Here is a 19,690-nt window from a genome sequence, read left to right as displayed (position 1 = left end):
TTTTTAACAAAAGAAAATAAGGCAAAAGCGTGTACGCAATATTTTCCAGCCGAGTGTACATGTGTGTTTGTTTGTGCGAACCTTTCAATTACGACGCTTTAAATGCGATTATACGCTTAATATCACTACTAATCAGCGCAAGTGGCGCCTAAATTATTGCACTTCATTAAAATTCATATCGAAGGTTTTGTTGTTGTTGGTTTTGATTTTGATTCGATTGATTTATGTTTCGCTGCACTCGCATAATTATTTGCGTTCGTTTGAATTTTTTATTTTATTTCGTATGCAACACGTGCGTTATTTCGCACATATCAAGGATTAGTGATCGTAAACACATACATTTGTATATGCTGCAGTGCGACACGTTGACAATATGACAGCGACAAGAATTTATAGAATAACACATGAAATTCGTTAATGAACTGCAATGTTGTTTGTTGTGTGTAGTTGTTGTTGTTTTTCGATAAGTGCGTTGCATGCAAAGTGGCTGCCGACAAAGTTTTGCGCTATTTTGCTTTGTTGTTTGATTTTCTATTTGACATAACATACATATGTATATGTATGTATGAACGTTTACAAGTAGCGACTGCAATATTTAGAACGTGTTGCTGTCTATTAATTCATTCATTCACAAAAGGCGCTGCTGACGTTGTTATTTCATTTGCATAATATCTTATTTTCATGTATTTTTATACTCAGTTTTTTTATATTTTTTTCTTACGTTGAAGAATTATTAATTCATAGCAAGCATGGCATTAGGGTGTTACTATAAAAAAAAAAATTAAACTAGAATTAAAAAAAATTGGTTCTGGAATTTTTTTTTTTTTAATTTTAATGTTTTTAAATTTAATATAATTAGCGGCAATATTTCTGAAAATTCTTGCTTAACAACTTTTGGCTTTTGCAGCTGAAATGTTTTCACCATAATGGACCCAAAGAAGCATACAAACGACGACCATGAAAAAAAGGCAATCACCTCTGAAATAACACAGGCATCCATTCTTGAGCCAGATCTATGGAATGCCATATACGACGGTCACAGGTATTTCCGAAAATAACTGTACAACATGCGAAAAAAAGTCCTGCAGGTATTTAAAAAAACCATGTACACTATATCTTTTTAAAGTGTCATCGGTGATGAGAAGCACGGAGAACATTAGAAAATAAGCTTGGACAATTAAATACGGAAAATCTAATAGAAAAAAATAATAGCAAGCGGCGAAAATTGACAGCGAATTGCCTCGTATGTGGCATCCTACTACGCACTAAAAAGGGATATGTCTACGATTCGACCTCGGAGAATAGCTTGATAATGGCTAAAAAATAGTAAGTATCCCTGAACGTAGTGAGGGGCAAATAATCCATTTTGGAAAGCTTGAACTGAAGTAATGCGAAAGCGGTCTCGGGGCAAGGGAAAAATCCATGATAGAAGGGGAGAGTGTTTCAGTGGGTACACCACTCACGTAGGATGATGATACATATAATATTATATATGATGTGAAGACATTTTATACACTCCTTATGGCCTAATATTATTATTAAATATATTATTTTTATAAAGAGATAAAATACAATTTTTCAAATAAATATCGATGGATAATAACGAGATTTTCGGGATTTGTAAATTTACTTTACGAAATTATAGAAGAGTATTCTTTAAAAGTCCAGAATACCGAACTAAAATAAAATAATTTTGTTAAATAATATGGACATGTTCAGTATTTCTAAATTAACTACAAGTAAATATAGAAAATAATCCAGAAAAATTCCAAAATACCGAATTAAAATATTGTTGAGAAACAATACCGAAATGTTGGGGATTTGTGAATTTTCTTTACCAGAGTATAAAAAATTAAGCCAGAACGTAAGAATCATCTTCGATATTATTAAAAAAGATGACGTAAACTTATCGAACGAACTGAACTGAACGAGACTGAAGACATCGTCGGGTGTCAAAAACTACCTATTAAGTTTCTTTTGTCGTATATTTGGCTATTGTGAATCGCTTTGAGAGTAGAATTTTGTCGCTTACGAAAAATGAACGCTTTCGCCGTTTTCGTACTGCTTAAGCTTTGAGTTTTGCGACACAAAAAAGCTTTGATAAAGCAAAAAAAATTCCTTTTACTCTACAAATATGAATACTTTAAGTGTCACCCTAATATACATAAATATGGTATAATACTACGTAAATAAATGCGGGCGGCATTTGCGCATTTTATTCATATTAAGGGACAGGACTTCTTAAAAGGGGTTACAATTAGTAATTTACTCTTTATATTATTTAAATTCAAATTCAAATGACGCGTGTTTCGAATTAGCATTAATATTGCATATACACAAAATGTTCCACATTGGTAGGCAATGTCTTCACCATCACTTCTAAACCAAGTCTCCCATTTGAACGTCAGAGTTTAGTTTATGTTTTCTTATACATTGATGAAAATATCATCTAATAATGTGCGTCAACCATATTTTTAGATAATTACTTAATTGAATGTTTTGTTTTCGCTATGAAAAATTGATTGATAGACATCTCTAAGGAAGTTTCTCCTAGTATGAGCACTTAATTATAACGAGAGAATCCTCCGCCTTATAGTTTTCTATTTTTTCTTAATATCAAATAGAGGAATTCATACCTCGCTTCCAACTACTTGACAAAATATTCCATTTCATGGATTTTGTAGGAAGTTGAATGCTCTAAAAAATGGTCTCTTACGATTTATGATAGATTTATACCTAGGCGAATGTCTGCTTTAAATTATAAGCACTTTTTTTCATAAAATTATTATAAGAGAAACATTCATTGTATTTCTCCTATTGAAAATATGTCTTAAAAGTCCAGCACGGAGTATTGCTTATGGGACTATAAAATCATTTGGAAGATAAAGCGAGTTAAAATAAATGTGTATTTACATACAAAAAGTACATTCAAATGTTTGCTGCCAGCTTGGGTCTAAAGTAAGTGAACTGAATCTTGGATATGATTTAAGCGATATCTTAACCACTGATGAACTTCGAAATAAGCTTTTCGAAATTGTCAGTTAGAGAGTAAACGCCATTTGGGAATTTTTTGAATGACTTTTCATTATGCCGGCGTTGCGATTTTAATCCTCGATTTTCCTGGTCTTTGTAACGAACTCCGGTGTTGTGGCCGACTGCCATTTCATCAACTTAAACTTTAATATTTAAAAAGATTTATTGATAAAAAAAAAAACACTTTTGCTCCAAAACGTAATCATTTATCAAAAATTTCGATATATTTTGGTATATTGATACCAATTAAAACTTTTCGAATGCTATTTATTTTTCTAAAATCATTTTTCTTTCATCTCTTTAAAGCTAAATATTATTATAATATTTTTTGTTTTTTTGTAACTTGAAATGAGATATTTTATATCACTAATTAATAACTCAGCGTTCCCATTTCCCACGCCAATGCAATGAACTCGGTTGGCACACTGCCGCAATTTGGTTTTGTTTTTGATACAACCAGTGACGTCTATCACAGTATATATGGATATAAATATAATATATATAGATACATTTGGTATGTATATATGCATGTGTCTGAGGCAACAACTCATTCAGTTTAGCCAATGTCTCAGTACCTGTCTCGTCGTTGTCGTCATTGGTTTATAAAAAACAGTGCGTAGGCGTTAATTCGTTACATCCGTTCTGCCTCATCAACTGCAGTCAGCAAACTCACTCGCTGCAACTACTAGCGTAAATGCATTGCTCTAGGCAGTGCTGCAGTACGATATCGGTGAATGAGGCGCCGCGTTAGTTGTTTAAGATTTCTGCGTGTGTTTGTGCGCAATTATTGTAGGCAACAGTTGCAAAAAATATTTTGAAAACTTTAAACTAAATTGCAGAATGTGTTTAATTAATTAATATAATTTTCTCTTTATATTGGTAAATATATTTGGTATTGCTAAAATAATTTCAACTAAATAATCTTGTCTAATACAAATTTTGATTTCATTAAAAGGAACGTATAGTAAAAACGAGTAAAAAATTTTTTAAATTAATAAAAGAAATATAATATTAGTTGAGCACTTCTTAGTTTCATAAAATTTATTTGGGTATAAATATGCAATAGGTTATTTGCAACATCTAAAACTAATCGAGATAACTATAGAGTTTTATATATATGCATAAATAAATGATCAGGATTCAAAATAACTGTCTGTCTGACCGACTCTGTAGCTGTTCAAGCGATAATTTGAGTAAAACTTATTTTTATTTTATCACCTCCTCAAATCGTTTGGAAAATGAGTCAAATTGCCTGAAATAATTTTTTTTTTGATAATATTAGGTCAAAACCAAGCCCCATATACTTAATGAAAAAATCAATCAGCACAGACCTTTTCTGTCGCCAATATACCCTATCCTATCTTTAAGCCGTTTAGGTTGGTCAAAATCTGTGATATTTTATTGAAATTAATAGGTTACAAATTTGATTGTGATTCATTCACGATTTCGTCGAACACTGAATGTTGAGTTCTTTCGTAACATTTCTTAATATAAAGTTTTGCCAAACCCTGAAGGTATTTCCCCGGCTTTGATAAGGCAAGTTGCAAGAGTATGAAATGTTGGTTTACACCCGAACTTAACCATTCCTTACATGTTTCTGGTAATAATATGCCCTGACACCAAAAATGTATAAAAGTGGAGCAACACTACTTTTACCCTCCATATATCTAGTTTCAAGTTCGCAGTTGGCTTCATACCATATATATCGGTAAATATGTACAATAAGATGTCCGAAAATGTGTGAAATCGGTCCTCGAATTATTCCAGGACCCATATCCTTCATATCATAATTTTCGTAACGCTAGCAGTGTGAGTATCTTCAAGAAATGAGGAAATATATTCTCGAGTATACTTTATTAATGTCTAAAGTAAATCCAAACAGTCCAGATCTCGATATAGTCCGTTTTCCAGCTGTTTTCAAACCATTTATGTTTTTTAAGTATGGTATGTGTGAAATTTTAATGAAATTAAGTGGAGATATTTCTTTAGCGCTGAATACGAATAAAATCAGCAAATACCAGAAAATATGCACTTTGATTTTTAAAAATTGCGTGAGTATAAAATGTTCGAGAATTGTTACACTTAGCCCTTTCTTACTTGTTTGCAATTATTTGCTAACTTTAGACATGCTTATTAAACTAACATATGTACGTGTTCACATATATATTTCACAAAACTAATTATCAACTAATAATTGAGTTTTTGTATTGTTGTAGCAGTGAAATACTTGTATTGTAGTTCACATGTTGACGCAAATATTTAAATCAATTGTTTTTCTATTACTGTTGTTGTTATTGTCCACTTTTTTATGCTCTTAAAGTATTTCAAAAACACGATCTTAACATAAAACTTAAGCAAGATGCAATTAGGTAGACGATCTTTGCATTCTCTAAATAACAATGGGATTTTTTGTTTAGCTTAAAGTGTCGTCCCCCGACATCAGTACATGTAAGAGTAGAAACTGGAGGGTGCGAACATCTCTAAATTTCTTTCAATGGGTATTTTATCAGTAGAAACTATTCATTTCATTTATATAAATATAATTGCGATTGGCCATAAACAGTTAGGCTACGGTATTGAGGGAGAAAGATTACATAAGGACCAATAGTACTGGTAGTTGAGTTAAAGTTTTTAGAGACCAAAATCTAACATAATTGTATTAGTAGTTTTTATTTTATATTTTACATACAAGTATTCACAAGTTTCTTATACTGAGCTACTTTCTAGTCGTGCTTTACAGAAGCACACTACAGTAATGAAAAAGTAAGGTGAAATTGTCATTTAAAAGTTCTGGGCATCAGGAAGGCAGGAAATTTTTTTCTAGGTTGTTAGGACTATCTATAACATTTTCAAAACCTCTGTTTGTCAAAAAATTTAATTATCACCGAGCTCCACGTGTTTTTGCAAACAACCAAAGGAGAATTTTTCGATTTATACAACGGTCGATTTGGTTAAGCAAATATCTTGCATCAAATTTTGTCTGCGGAACGAATATTCTTGAGCGGGCACATTGAAAAAGTGGCGGAAGGCCTTTGGTAATCAAACTGTGGCACAAAAAAAACTTATATAAGTAGCATAATGAGTTCAAAGCGAGTTGAGAAGACCGCGCTCTGGGCGACCATCAACCTCAACCGACGAGCCACGTCCAAACAATCAAAGATTTGGTGCTTGAAAATCGTCCATTGATAATTGCAGACCTTGCTAAAACTGTTGGAATATAATTTGTCTGAGCCCAAACCATTTTTAAGAAGGTTTTGTGTCTCAGACGAGTAAGGTTTCGATTGTTACCTTCATCACGATAATGCACCTTGTCATATTGCATTGGTTCTGTGCGATTTTTTTTCCAAAAATTCAACTTATATCGTTTCTCAGCCACCGTATTCGCCTGATAGCTTTGTGCGACTTCTACCTATTCAGCCAACTCAAAGGCCAATGTGGGGATGCCATTTTGATACGATTGAGGAAATACAAATCGAATTGAATAAGCTCTTAAAGGCTATAAAGGAAAAGGACTATTCCGACAGTTTCGAGAACTGGAAAAAGAGTTGGCCAAGCTGCATTTTATCGGACGGGGATTACTTTGATTTGGTAGAATAAATAATTAATTTACATTTTATAAACAATTTCACCATACTTTTTGATCACAGTAGTATACATTTTTTGGTTAGATTAAGAACATTTTTCATAAACTTGTTGTTATTTATAATGCCTAAAAGTACCTACGTCAAAAGTTTCTAAGTCATATTTCTCTTTAATATATTCGAGGGCCCACCAAAATTCGTAAAGCTCAATCTGAACTTCTTCTACCAAACTCTTTAAAAACCAAACTTTTATTCTAATCTTATAACTGGTGCTTTAAAAATTTCAATTGTTACTGAGTTTTAGTCAAAAGAAATAAGAACAAGTGGCAATCTCACATCCTATGAAAAGGCTGAAACTTGTTTATATTGCTGAACTATAAAGGCAAGCCTTCGCAGGTTTTCAACCTCATTTATTTCTCAATTAATAAAAATTTAAAGGCGTTTAAACCTTAGGTTATACTAAATAATATTATTTTATATATGTTTAGCGGAGTGTGAAAGAATTTTTCAAAGCCGTTAAGGAGTTTCGGAGCCTATTCAATTGAAACGAACAAACAGTCAAATATTTCCTCTTTATAATATTAGTATAGATATAGTACTTCACTTTCAAGAAGATATTTAACTTAGAACAGAATATTGGATAGTTGCACTTAAGGGAGTATTCTAGTGTAGAATTTTAAAAAATCAATTTTTTTTTCACATTTTCAAAGTTTAACTATTTAAAAATATGTATACGAAAGAATTTTTGAAAATTTAAATATTTTCGGAGAAATAGAGATTTTACTGACCCCCAATCTGGTTCGGTTGCGTCTAATTGAAGAAAGGCCTTTATGCGAAACTTTAAATGCGCTTTTCTCAGACCAGACTTTTCCAAAACGATACCCACGATTTCTAGAGTTCTACTGAACCGATTTACTTGAAATTTTTAGATAATCTTCTTTATAGACTTCTCTCGAGTATGAACTAGCCTCATCCTTCCTATTTATTATTTACTATTTAAAAAAAATACGAGAAAATAAAAATATGGTAAACAAAAAGATTTTTTTTTTTTAAACAGTAGTAATTTCGCCCAAAAAATCGCTATTTCATACAATTGCAAATTGATAATCTTTCTTTTTTTAATTGCAATCATGGGTATGCTCATGTGCAAATTTTTTGAGACCGCCCACTTCATCAGCTGGCAGTTTTTTAAATTTTTAATTTCTTTTAAATTTTTTATTTTACTCCTGTAGCATGAATAAGTAACTGATAAAAAAATCGATAGTGAAAATATTAATTGCCTTTTAACGACAATTTAAAAATTATTCAAATTCATGTCTCTAGACTAGAATACCCCCTTAAAGATTTTCCATGTGTTTTCACGCTTTTCTTATTGACATATTTTACTTAAAAATTGTTAACTTCGACTAAAAATGAAAGTTGGGAAATATTTTATAGTAAAATTTCATGAAAAAACTGTTACGATTATCTCCATTCCTGTTTTTTTTTTTTGAATAATATTGAAAAATACTGAAGATCACAAGGAAGATGTATTTAATTTTGTCAGCAAAATATACTTCAGCAATATTCTTTTAAGAAAGTTTTCTAAATGATACCGCAAAAATCCATGCCAATTAGTAACGAGATCTTCAAACGAAATTATGGCAATAAAAACAAGACGCATATTGTAAGTTTGTTTTTCTATAGTTATGATTTTAAGCAAAATATACTCACTAACAAAAATCACACGTAGAGCAACAAGAAATTCAATTTCAAACAACTTTAATCTATCTATCTCAAATTTTCACTAACAAACAAAGCGAAGCTTCTGTTGGACAGCTGCGATGCAACCAGAGGTAAACGCCTTTCGAGCATTTTTATATCAGAGTTTAGCATTTGCTTGCCACCCGCTTACGAAAACACAGGCCTAATGTAACTGTTTCGTATTGCCGCTGAACCTTTGGAGGCTCGCTAGCGCTAAATTTTGTATGCATATTGATATGATATATGTGGCCTTCAATGGCTTTGCACTTGCACTCTTAAATTATACATACTCTCTGTATTTACATAATATTACACACTTTGTTGTTGTTACCTATTGGTTTTTGTTACTGTTGGAAGCTACAAATTATTAGTTTGTTAGCGTTTGTTATTATTTACTGTTATCAGCTCATTAGTTTGATTAGCTTCAGCGCTGGAATTGGCGTCATAAAAGGCCTCTCTAAAAAGTTTAATCAACTTCCCGCCGATTAAGTGGCGCTTGTTAAACCTTTAACTTTTGACTACTTTTTAAATAACACAATACTGATAAGATATTGAAATAATTTTAATATGTTGCTATTTTTATATCACACACGCGCGCTTGAGTTATTTTTGATTGAATTATTATTATTATTTTTTTTTGTTGGTTTTTTTATAATTTTTGTTTTGATTTTCTATTAATACTTTTGTTTTTGTTATTATTATGTTTTTTTACTATTTTTGTTGTTGATTTTATTTTTATTTTTTTTAAACTGTATAGATATTTTAGTTTTTATTTTTTGTTAATGACTTACGCTTTTTTTAGAAATAATAAAAAATTTTTTTTTTTTTGATATTAGATTTTTTTGTGATTTTTTAATTCATATGTTTTTTGCAATAAATACACAACTGGTCTCTCGATTTTTTACGCGCCAAACTGCCGCTGGAAAACTGAAATCGAAACCGAAAATCAACGAACGGCACTAGTTGCACCTACTAACTGTTCTACGTAGCGAACACAATTGTTTTCACGTATATGTAGACATGTATGTGCGAGTCCGAAGGTATTGATGGAGTGGTGATACAGATATCGTTGCTATCCTAAGATCACATTCGATCGATTCGGGGTCCGTCACCGTCCGTAGCGTTGCGAATTCTGTGCGCATTCGCTGGCCAACCAGCATATTTACGAGCGAAAATGCCAAGCGTCAAGCGTCATAATCGTAACGAAAGCAAACTAAACCAAACCAAAAGTGTAGCCATAACAGCTGTGCTGCTGCTGCCGCTGTGACGCTGGCGTCGGCGGCTGCTACTTGCCGGGAACGTTGTCGCTGTGGGGGACACTTGCGCTGGACAGCAAAACGCTTAATAAACTGCTTACACTGTGGCGAATTATATTCAAATATACATACATACATATATATATATATATATATTGTATGTGTGTGTATGTATGTAACACAAACGCGGCTAATTTGCACAAACGTGCGCCCTCAAACACACACACTTGAAGTTAGATTCGTGCCAGTACACCTAACATATGCCGCTTAAATATAACTAATAAATTCTGTTTTCTCTCTGTGTAGTCGTTGTTGTTGTGCGCATGTTTGTTTGCTTTACAATAGCCTTTGCAATAACAACAGATAACGTTGTCCAAGTTATGAATAATGTCAACACACACGCCACATTCTCGGTGGCACTCTGCCGGCATGCAGCAGACATCTCAACGAGATGAACTCATATACAGTGTTGTCGAGAAATATTCGGTTTCGCGCCAAACCAGCAGGTGAAATAAAAAAATTAAACTTAATATTACCTCTTTAGGGTTTTCATTATGTGAGAGGTTGGCGCGTTTTTGTTTTTTGCGGGTTGTCCACTTTTAAGTCATAGCATTAGATGAGGTTATGCAGAGGTATCATAAGCTTTAGCTGTGAAACTATGAAGATGATTTATTCATTTTAAAGATCAAATGTTAAAAAAATTAAAGAATGCAAACATTTGTTGATTAGTTTTGTATATACCATACTTATATCGATTTCTTGTGCTAACTTTATTTAATGGGAGGCCATTAAGCGGATCCCACAGTACACACATTTTACTTAGATAAGCTGAAACAAAGTAATTAACGCTTCTTTGTTTGCTTTTGAACAGCTTTACCCATTTTTTCGGTGAAACCGGTATTTATAATATTTGCCATTTGTAAGAATTATATTTGAAGGTTATGAAGAATATACAATGATTCACTAATTATCTACATATACATATATCCAAATTCACACCTCTATCGTTTCAAATCCAACAATTCACTTGCTTAATTGAGCATAAATGGAATTCAAATAGAAAGCACAATATTTTGTAAAAATATTTTTTTACTAAAATAAATATGTTTTCGAAAACAACAACGCAGAATATGGCAATTAAACCGAATATTTTTGTTGATGAAAAGTTACGCCGCAATTTCCTAAGAAACCATAAAACATCAACTTTTGAAGACAAAAATTGACAAACTTTCAGATTTTAGGAGCAGATTTGACTCTAACTTGATAGACTATCTTCGCAATCATCTGGATAAATTTTCTAAGAATTTAGGAAATTAAAATGAGTAATAAGAAGAGCTGTTCGACTAGGATCTGAAAGTAATGAGAGGAAGGTGTCCAGGTTGATGCCAACTTTACATGATGGCAGTTTACTGCTGGTTCTTAAAAAGAGATTGTCAACTGGAAAATTATAAAAGAAAAACGTTTTATTGAAATAAAACATATATTTTATAGATTTGTATCTCTGTTAACTTCGATGTTTCCCTATTTTTCAAAACCATCTCTGTCATTATAAATATATCGGTTATTTGGTTTGATGTTTTCTGATTTTTTCATTGTAAAATGAAAATAATTTTATAATAAACGAGAGCAAATCTTACAAAACCATTGAAATTGACTCTATAGTTATGGCAACAAAACCACTGTAGAGCAGTATTATCTATCAAAAAAGCGGTATATGCTCTTCGGAACAGATTGTGTTCAACGACCGAATATTGGACGTGCATGAGAATTAGATATCTCTCGGTAAACTTCGTGTTGCAACATTTTTCTCGTTTTTTTTTTCGTTTTCATTTTAAACACAGCGTTGCGTCGTTACCTCTACATAAATTTATTGTCAACTAAATGTCTATTATATAACAATTTAATTTTATTGTAATTTGAGAACGAATTTCCAAAGTTTGATTAATTGACTTGTAGGAGTCTCTTTGAATATTATAATAAGTTGAGGACATCTAGAGTTACTTTCTCAACTTCCCTTATTTGTCCAATTTGAAGACTATTTTAACACTATCTTAATTGAGTACATTTGTTAATTGTCTAACTTAATTAGAATTACTGTCTGTGAAGCGTCTACACATATAGATAATTGCTTTCTGTCCCCAAATAAAAATGGGGATGTCAACTTTAAGTTACTAGTAATGAATTACGCCCTTAATTAGTTGAGTGTGAGCACCTCCATTAGGTTAACCGTTTCTCCAGCTTCGTCGTTCCATTATTAGCCTATTCGAAAGAATTCAACAGCGCCAACTTATATCGAAAGCGATTTTTATTTAGTTCTGAGCTATTTAAAACTGTCTCACACACGCATACACACACACACACACAATGCAATATGCGGTTTGTTGAAAAAGTAACGCGAATTTTGTATTTCTTAAGAAAGTGTTTATTTATTCATTAATATATATTTTGTTTTCTTCATTACTCGTTTTTGCAAAAGATTTAAGTCGATTGGCATGAGTCAAGCATTGAAACGCGTCATATCCTATTAAGTTCCGATAAAGTTCTGAAAAATCGAGCAACTGAAGATTTTCGTCAATTGCTCATTGCTCACAAAGACCTCGTATCGACTATTAACAAGATGCATTTTTCATAGATTATTTAGAGTACTTCGAAATCAAGGAGGTATGTGTACCAAAATACTATAAATTTTCATCTTCATTAGAAAGACTTAAAGATTAGAGAACTCCCAATAGATCATCGAGAAGCCAAAACACACTTAGAGTGCTACTATTACATTTTTGTCAGTGGAGAGCCTCAAAGGGTTAATATAAATAGCATCCTGTGGCTGGAAATTGAGGACATTATGAGTGTATAGCAACATCCCAAACTCCGTTCTTTCGTATGTCAAGCTCAACAACCGTGTTGTCAGCCGTCTCGTTGTCGATTCGCCACATCGGTTCTACAACTTGACGTACTAAGTATTCTTTTCTTGGTTAGCTGTTGTGAAAAGTCGATGTTATCAGAAAAAATTCATTCGATGTTCAGGGCACCACATTGATTATCGGTCAAGTCATTCATGAGACATTAATGAGACCACAACAAAAGCTATCATCGCAGTATTGGAGCAACATATTTACATGCATACAATTAATAAATTTTATTTCATAATTACTGAGTTTATTTAGCGAAAATAATTATTTTTTGTTCTTTTTATCGAGTTTTACAAAATATACCTTCTCTATTATATAACATAGTCGTAGTTTAAATGTATTTATGTGTACAAAACCACTTTTGAAAATAAAAATAATTAATTAACTAAAATTAGCTATCTATACAATTAGATCTTACGAATACGTGTTTTGATATTTCGTGTTGCCAATTAAAATACGATTTACGCATAACTGCAATAATCTTGTAAATTCCATAAGTTCAAATAATTTACCAGCTCCAGCTTTAATCAACTGTTTATTTTAGTAGTTTTGAATTTTTCGGCTTAATCAAGTTGACAGCTGCGCACCCAGAGGTCGATCTAGATTTTTATTAAGTACTTGCCGCAGCTGCTGCAACTACATATGTACTTGCACACAAACATAACATGTTATGTTATGCATATGTTGCAACTGTGAAAATATCCATACAAGTTATTGATATCGCGCAAAAATAATGTGAGCAAATAAGTAGATATGTATGAACGTATTTTAAACTATTGACAGTAAAGACTAGGCCTAAACTGCAGCAGCGTCACTAGCAATTGTTGTTGACACGCATGGGGAATAAAATGGCAAATATTCGAATGGTCAACAGTGAAGGTTGACTATTGCATATATAATATACAAGGTATATTAAGTTTGCCATCAAGTTTGTAACACCTCGAAGGAGACTTTGGTGATCCTATAAAGTATACTTGTATGTATATATAAATGATCGTTCAAACAGAGGTCCTTGTATCGAAAACTATCTTATTTGACAAGGTATCTTCACGAAATTTTTCGCAGATTATTGTCCAAGGCAGCGCTACCCCCTTCGAACTTCGAATAAATTGTTTAGACTGGACCACTATAGCATATAGCTACTATTCAAACTGTTCGATCAAAATCAAGATAAAGATCTTTTTATAACTTTTCATTATATAAGCAATGCAACTGTGAGGGGTATTATAGTTTCGGTGCTGCCCAAGCTACTGTTTTTTGCTTTTTGTTGCAACATTCAACATTAAAGCATGTGACCGCGCTGCCCTGCGATGTTTGTTGAACAACGCTGAAATATGCAACATGAGCACAAACATATATACAAAACAAACACTTTATTTGTATAACATGAATGTCGATATATATTAGTTCTGCTCCGCAACTTGGAATGATAAATGCAAGTGAAAGGGTAGCAACAAGCAGCCACATATGATATTTTAAACCAACAATGCTTGTAATATCAAATATGGTATTAACCTAATCAATGATCAAAAATATCATTACAGCCTTTTTGTAGTGAAATCACTTTAAACCGTGCCTAAATTCTGTAATAAATCGATGCACGGCAACGGAAATGCGTGACAAACAAAGTTCGTCACGTTCATCATTATAGTAAAAATTAAAGCGATTTGAATAATTTTTTGAGTTATTCCTTACAACTAGTCAAATAAGAAATGAAGGGTTGCCACCTGTTTACATTTTTTTAAATTGGATTATTAAAATATAACGAAATACTGAAAATGGAAGAGCTTTATTCACGTTTCCAGCAACAAATATTTTTGGATGAGAGTTGCCATCTGTTAAAAAATAATTAATAAGAGAAATACTGAAAACTGAACAGGTTAATTAAAGCTTACAAATAACAACTAAAAATATGTTTAAGAGAGTAGCCACATGTTTAAAAAATAAGCAAATAAAATTGACAAATTATTATTATTAAATAGTTTAATAGAATCGATAAAATTAGTGAAATCAAACCAAAAAAGCTGGAAACGTGTTACTGCTATAAATATTTGATAATATGGTTACCTCATTAAAAAAAAAAATAGTTGAATTGAATTCGTAAAATCTATAAAATATTGAAAATAAAAATATTAACACAAATTGTGTTGTGAATATTCGTAAAAAGAGTTGTCATCATCATTGTAATGCATAAAGCAAAATCTACTTATTGAAGAAAGCGAATTTCGCTCAGATAGATTTAAACCACACAGCAGGACACGATGGTATGTATATAGTTGCTAGTATACTATAAATATTTATACATCTACATGCACATTAAAAAACTTCGAGCAGTTGCGGTTACTTTATTTATTATAAGAGCAAATCGGCTGTTTTTCTCTACGAGGGTTAATTGTGTCGTTTGTAATCTGTTAAAGACGGGAAAATAGTTGGATGAACAGATATGAAATATCGTTTGTGAATTGATGTCGATGAACATTTAAGGAAGAGGTCTTCATCTTAAAATCAACCTAAAACTACAATATATATCCCTGAATGGCTTCTGAGCAATGAAAAACGAAAAAAGATCAATCTGCTTATCTGTTGTTAATAAACAACATCGTATACATCTATATTTTGCTTATTATCTATACATTTCAGTAGAATATATGGTAAATTGTGTAAAGGTCAAAGTTTTCTTATTACAAGGTAAAAAAAAACTGACAAATTCAATATACCCTAAATAAGGTACACAAATGTTTTTTCATACACTCATATTTAACAGCGTCAACTTGAGGCTGTCACAAAGTTGTTATTTATTTCATTACCAGAATATTTTTAAAACTAGGGCTTGACTTCAGACAGTTGTGTGCTCCTCAAATAGAGTTTGTATTTAGAATAATATGTCACATTTGTTTGTGCACATGGACATACTTGTATTAGCTATTGTATAGATAACATAATCTCGGTTTTTAAACTCTTGCAACATGTTGCTACAGAGTATAATAGTTTTGTTCACCTAACGGTTGTTTGTATCACCTAAAACTAATCGAGTTAGATATAGGGTTATATACGAGTATAATAAATATAATGAAATATAAATGATCAGGATGATGAGACGAGTTGCAAGCTGTGACTGGAGTAAAAATTGAGATATCTTTAAGAAACTTGGTACACATGTTTCTTGGTACCGTAAGAAGGTTGGTATTACAGACGCCCACAAAACGCCATAACTTAGCTCCACAATAAGATACAAGACTGTTATTTGGTATTAGTTTCAAACTATTCTAGTATTTTTTGGAACTTTTTTCGGATCAGTTAGTTATTTTACAGAATTTGTTTTCTGGACTACTTTTGACCATTTTCGGATATTAAGTGTATTTTTCCATTATTTAATGGAGTCAGCACTGATGATGACCGTTAACTATTTGTAGTTAAAATCACATAACTACTGGTATTGTAATATCTAAACAACTTTGAGATTTACTTACAAACATTTACTAGACTTTCAGCATATACATATAAGTATGTCTATATACAAAAACGGTTCACTGCATTGTCGTAAAGCACCTACAATCTAATCTATGAAAGTAAATCTGGATTATCGCAGAAAGTAAGAAACATTTTGAGTTGAAGAAAGATGAAAGATACTCCAAGCTTAGAGGCGATCGTTTGTCAGCTCAAACATGATATAGAAAGAAAGAAATTTTATTACTAAACGCATTATTTGAATAGTAGTAAGCAATATTTCAGTGTAACTGTAGTCAAACTGACTGTAAATCCAAACATGATCTGTAACAGTGATGCTCTGATTGTAGGCTATTCACAGAAGTTATCTTTATTTCTTTAGCGAGTTGCTGAACAACTTAGGTGAAAAATATGATTTACTAAGAATTGTCAACGAAAACAGAGAGTATATCAGCTAAAATATTCTGCAACAAAAAATGACAGAGTGGATAGTTAGGTGTCATGTCTTCGCTAACAATTCTAAATTGTTCGAAGAATTTTTTTTCGTAGCATTTTTGTCTGAGAAAACTTTAAGAAGAAAAGTAATGTGGTCAGGTACAAACAAGTACACTAAAAATATTCCAAATGGTGTTTTTTTTTCTTACAATACTCTCTCTCTCTAATGTATTGGCAATTAGCTATGTAGAATTGAAATTCAATTAAGCTTGTGATTGGCGTTTGATGGTAGGATGCTAAGGAAGTGATCAGATGTAACCTTTAATTCAAAACAGATATTTTTATCTAGATAAAATTAATAAATTTTATTTATTTACACTAATTTTTACTATAATCAGCTATAATATCGTAAAGTTTTACATTTCCCTGCATATAAATAGTTGCACACACGAACATATATACACAGCCGTATGTAATGGTAATTTAAAACAGTCAATAAAATGTCTCAACGAAATGTTTGAATAACAAATATTTACTAGGGATCTATTTACAATTTCGTCGCATCCTTATTTTTGCCGAACGTCTCGCCATCCTCGATAGTCTCGGGCAGAGGAAAACCGCGTGTCTCCGGCATGAGAAAGACCGAAGCAGCTGCTGCCAGCGAAAAGCCGCCAAACACGGCTGGTGGTATCCACAGACCACGTGTCGACATGCCTGATATGAATGGTGCAATGATTGAGCCAACGCGACCAACAAACGAACACAAACCGACACCCGAATTACGCACAACTGTCGGAAACAGCTCGCCACCGTAAAGATAAACATTCGGAAATGTTACCGACGCGCCAAAGAGACCAATTGTTGCCATTGCCACAGTCATGGTGCTGTTTAGCGATGGCGCAAAAGCCAAAATCATCAAAGCAATGCCGCTGAGTGAATTTGAGAGGAAGAGCGTTAGGCGACGCCCGAGATATTTGGTCATCGGCACGCATATGAGTGTGCCCGGCACGCCCAGCGTAGCGCCTATGGCGACATTCAAAAAGATATCACCGCTTAGGTGTGATATATACTGTGAGACGCCATAGTAGACGAGGCAGGCAACAAGCCAATTAAATGCCATTGCCAAGGTTTTCTGACAGAGATATGGATGGCGGAAAAGATCAATGATGTTACCCTTCTTCGATGTCGGTGTGGCGGCTGTCATTTGTGCGGCCTGTTCGAGCTCGGCACGTATGTTATCGATGGGCATATTATTGCGCTTGCAGCCAGTTTCAAGTATTTGTACAGCGCGGTCAATGCGACCAGTGGTGTAGAGCCAACGTGGCGACTCTGAAATGTGTGTGAACGATTTTAATTAGTTAAGTGAAAGTTTCTTGTATGAGTTCGTATATGCGCTTGTACGTACCTGGCACAGTCCAATAAAATAGCAGATATAACACTGAGAATGATGAGAAGGCAAGATGATACCAACGCCAGTGACGCAGAAAGTACGCGAATAACGGCAAAGTGGCATGACCCAAATTGAAGGGTATCTGATAAAGTATGGCCATTATTTCACGTTTACTTTTGCCCACAACCTCCATAATGATCGTGAAGCTGAAGCGCAGAATATATTTACGGTATTAAGTAACGACTTTCAAGTAACCACTTTAGTTTTTTTACTCACCCTGTGGACATGGTAGCGCCTGTGGCGAAACCATCCAAAAAGCGAAACACGACAAAAAGCCAAAACCATGGCGATGCAGACACAAGACAACCAAAAATGAGTTGCATAACGCAGGCACTCACGAACATGGGACGGCGACCCCATCTACAACAAAGCGCAGATTATACAATAAACAATTAATATAGTATAAGTAAATACAAAACATATATACATATGTATATATATTTTATATATATATGTACTCACTTATCAGCCAAGAGTCCAAAAATAATATTGCCCAGCATTATGCCAATCATAACAAAACTCTGTGCCAAACTGGATAGCCACTGACGATCGCAGGTCAAATTCCATTCGGTGATTATATTCTCTTTGAAATTGATATGTTTATAGAACTTAGTTTTGCAGTTCGCCGAGCAAACGTCAGTGCTGTTATCAGGATCAAGACAGCTATAATTAATTGGCGACTGCAAAAACACCATCGAGATTTGCACCCAGCCAGTGGGAAATTTCGAGAGAAAAATCCACAAGCAGACGATAAGCTGCCAAGGACCCAAATCGCTACCCAAAATCGAGATTATAGGATCGGGGCGTGTGGGCTTGTCTGTAAAATGTAAACATGCAAGCAGTCATCAACTTTCACCGAAACGCAATTGTGTGTTTCAGAGCCACCATGTCTGCCTTTTATACTCACCAGCGCGTTTCTCCATTTCGTTTGAGATTTCCTGGAATCCAGATGCTGGTGACACCACTCAAAGCTCGTCTTTTACTGCTACAAACCAATACACCTCTTTCGCGCTAATTTATTTAGTAAAACTTGCTCGTGCCTCTCACAGACGTGGTTCCGCCCAGCTCGCTGCTGTCTGCGCGTATGCTGCGCTCGGTCGCAAATGAAAAAATTACCACCGAAATCTGCTTTGCATAGATTAGATTAAGTGTCGGCGCGTTATAGTACGTATATATATATGTATTTTATTATTAAATAATTTTAATATGTTTAACATTTATTACTATTTTTGTGTGGATTACCGCACCGCCTATAGACAGCGACTCAGCGCTGCGCACGAATGTCGGCTGAAGTCTGCGCTTACCGGTTTCGTAGGGATAGACACAAAGCATGCGATTGCTACTCCATTCTACAAATATGATTGTAGGTATACATACATATACATATGTATCATACAAAGTTGTATACATGTAAATATATGTTTGATACGAAGTAATTTAAGCGAGACTTTGCGGACTCATTCAAAAGCAGACCAGCAGCGTTGAGAGCATCGCAATTACGCATTTGCTTGTCGATAAGTTTGTTTGCCTCTAGTAGTTTATGTATATATATTTATATATGTGTGGGTATGCATATCACTATGCTTATGCAGCTTATTCATTTTTGACTGTGCTTTTACCTACGCGCCTTTTTAAGGGTAGATTTGTATGGCTGTGGCAGGAAGTGCTTTGTGCGTTGCAGGTATAATGTTTTACACAAAGGTATGACAGTTATGTATCTACAAACATACTTACAGTGACTTAAATAAATAAACGCACAATATGAAAATTAGTTTCCAAACAGTTCTGCTTCTCACTGTGACACGCTTCTAAGTGTTTGAGTTGAAAAAAAAACAA

At 33.3% G+C, this 19,690-nt stretch overlaps 2 protein-coding genes across 5 annotated transcripts in view; both read right to left on the bottom strand.

Annotated features, from left to right (window-relative positions):
- The window catches only part of LOC106620711 (organic cation transporter protein), an 84,763-nt gene extending 75,658 nt beyond the window's left edge, over positions 1 to 9,105 (bottom strand). Inside the window, exons 1-2 of one of the 4 annotated variants that reach the window (XM_070108489.1) lie at positions 8,648 to 9,105; positions 82 to 766 (exon numbers count right to left, since the gene is read on the bottom strand). The gene's annotated coding sequence lies outside the window, so the exon portion shown is untranslated. The remainder of the gene's footprint in view (positions 1 to 81; positions 767 to 8,647) is intronic. The other 3 variants (XM_070108484.1, XM_070108495.1, XM_070108499.1) reach the window with 3 other exon arrangements.
- A 7,637-nt stretch (positions 9,106 to 16,742) lies between these two features.
- On the bottom strand, positions 16,743 to 19,159 carry LOC106620712 (organic cation transporter protein). Its single transcript, XM_014239292.3, has 5 exons — positions 18,762 to 19,159; positions 18,317 to 18,671; positions 18,071 to 18,214; positions 17,810 to 18,000; positions 16,743 to 17,733 (listed from the first exon to the last, which is right to left on the bottom strand). Exons 1-5 carry the CDS (start codon positions 18,775 to 18,777, stop codon positions 16,952 to 16,954), a joined length of 1,488 nt encoding a protein of 495 aa, XP_014094767.2. The 5' UTR covers positions 18,778 to 19,159; the 3' UTR covers positions 16,743 to 16,951.
- Positions 19,160 to 19,690: the final 531 nt, after the last annotated feature.

The sequence above is a fragment of the Bactrocera oleae genome, chromosome 2 (genome assembly GCF_042242935.1).
Source record: "Bactrocera oleae isolate idBacOlea1 chromosome 2, idBacOlea1, whole genome shotgun sequence".
NCBI lineage: Eukaryota > Metazoa > Arthropoda > Insecta > Diptera > Tephritidae > Bactrocera > Bactrocera oleae.
This window is presented reverse-complemented; position numbering and strand designations above follow the sequence as displayed.

Coding starts and splice junctions, on each gene's coding strand:
- LOC106620712 (XM_014239292.3), bottom strand. Junction 18,215..18,316: donor TTTGGACTCTTGGCTGATAA/GTGAGTACATAT, acceptor GCTTTGTTGTAG/ATGGGGTCGCCGTCCCATGT. Junction 18,001..18,070: donor GGCGCTACCATGTCCACAGG/GTGAGTAAAAAA, acceptor TCTGCGCTTCAG/CTTCACGATCATTATGGAGG.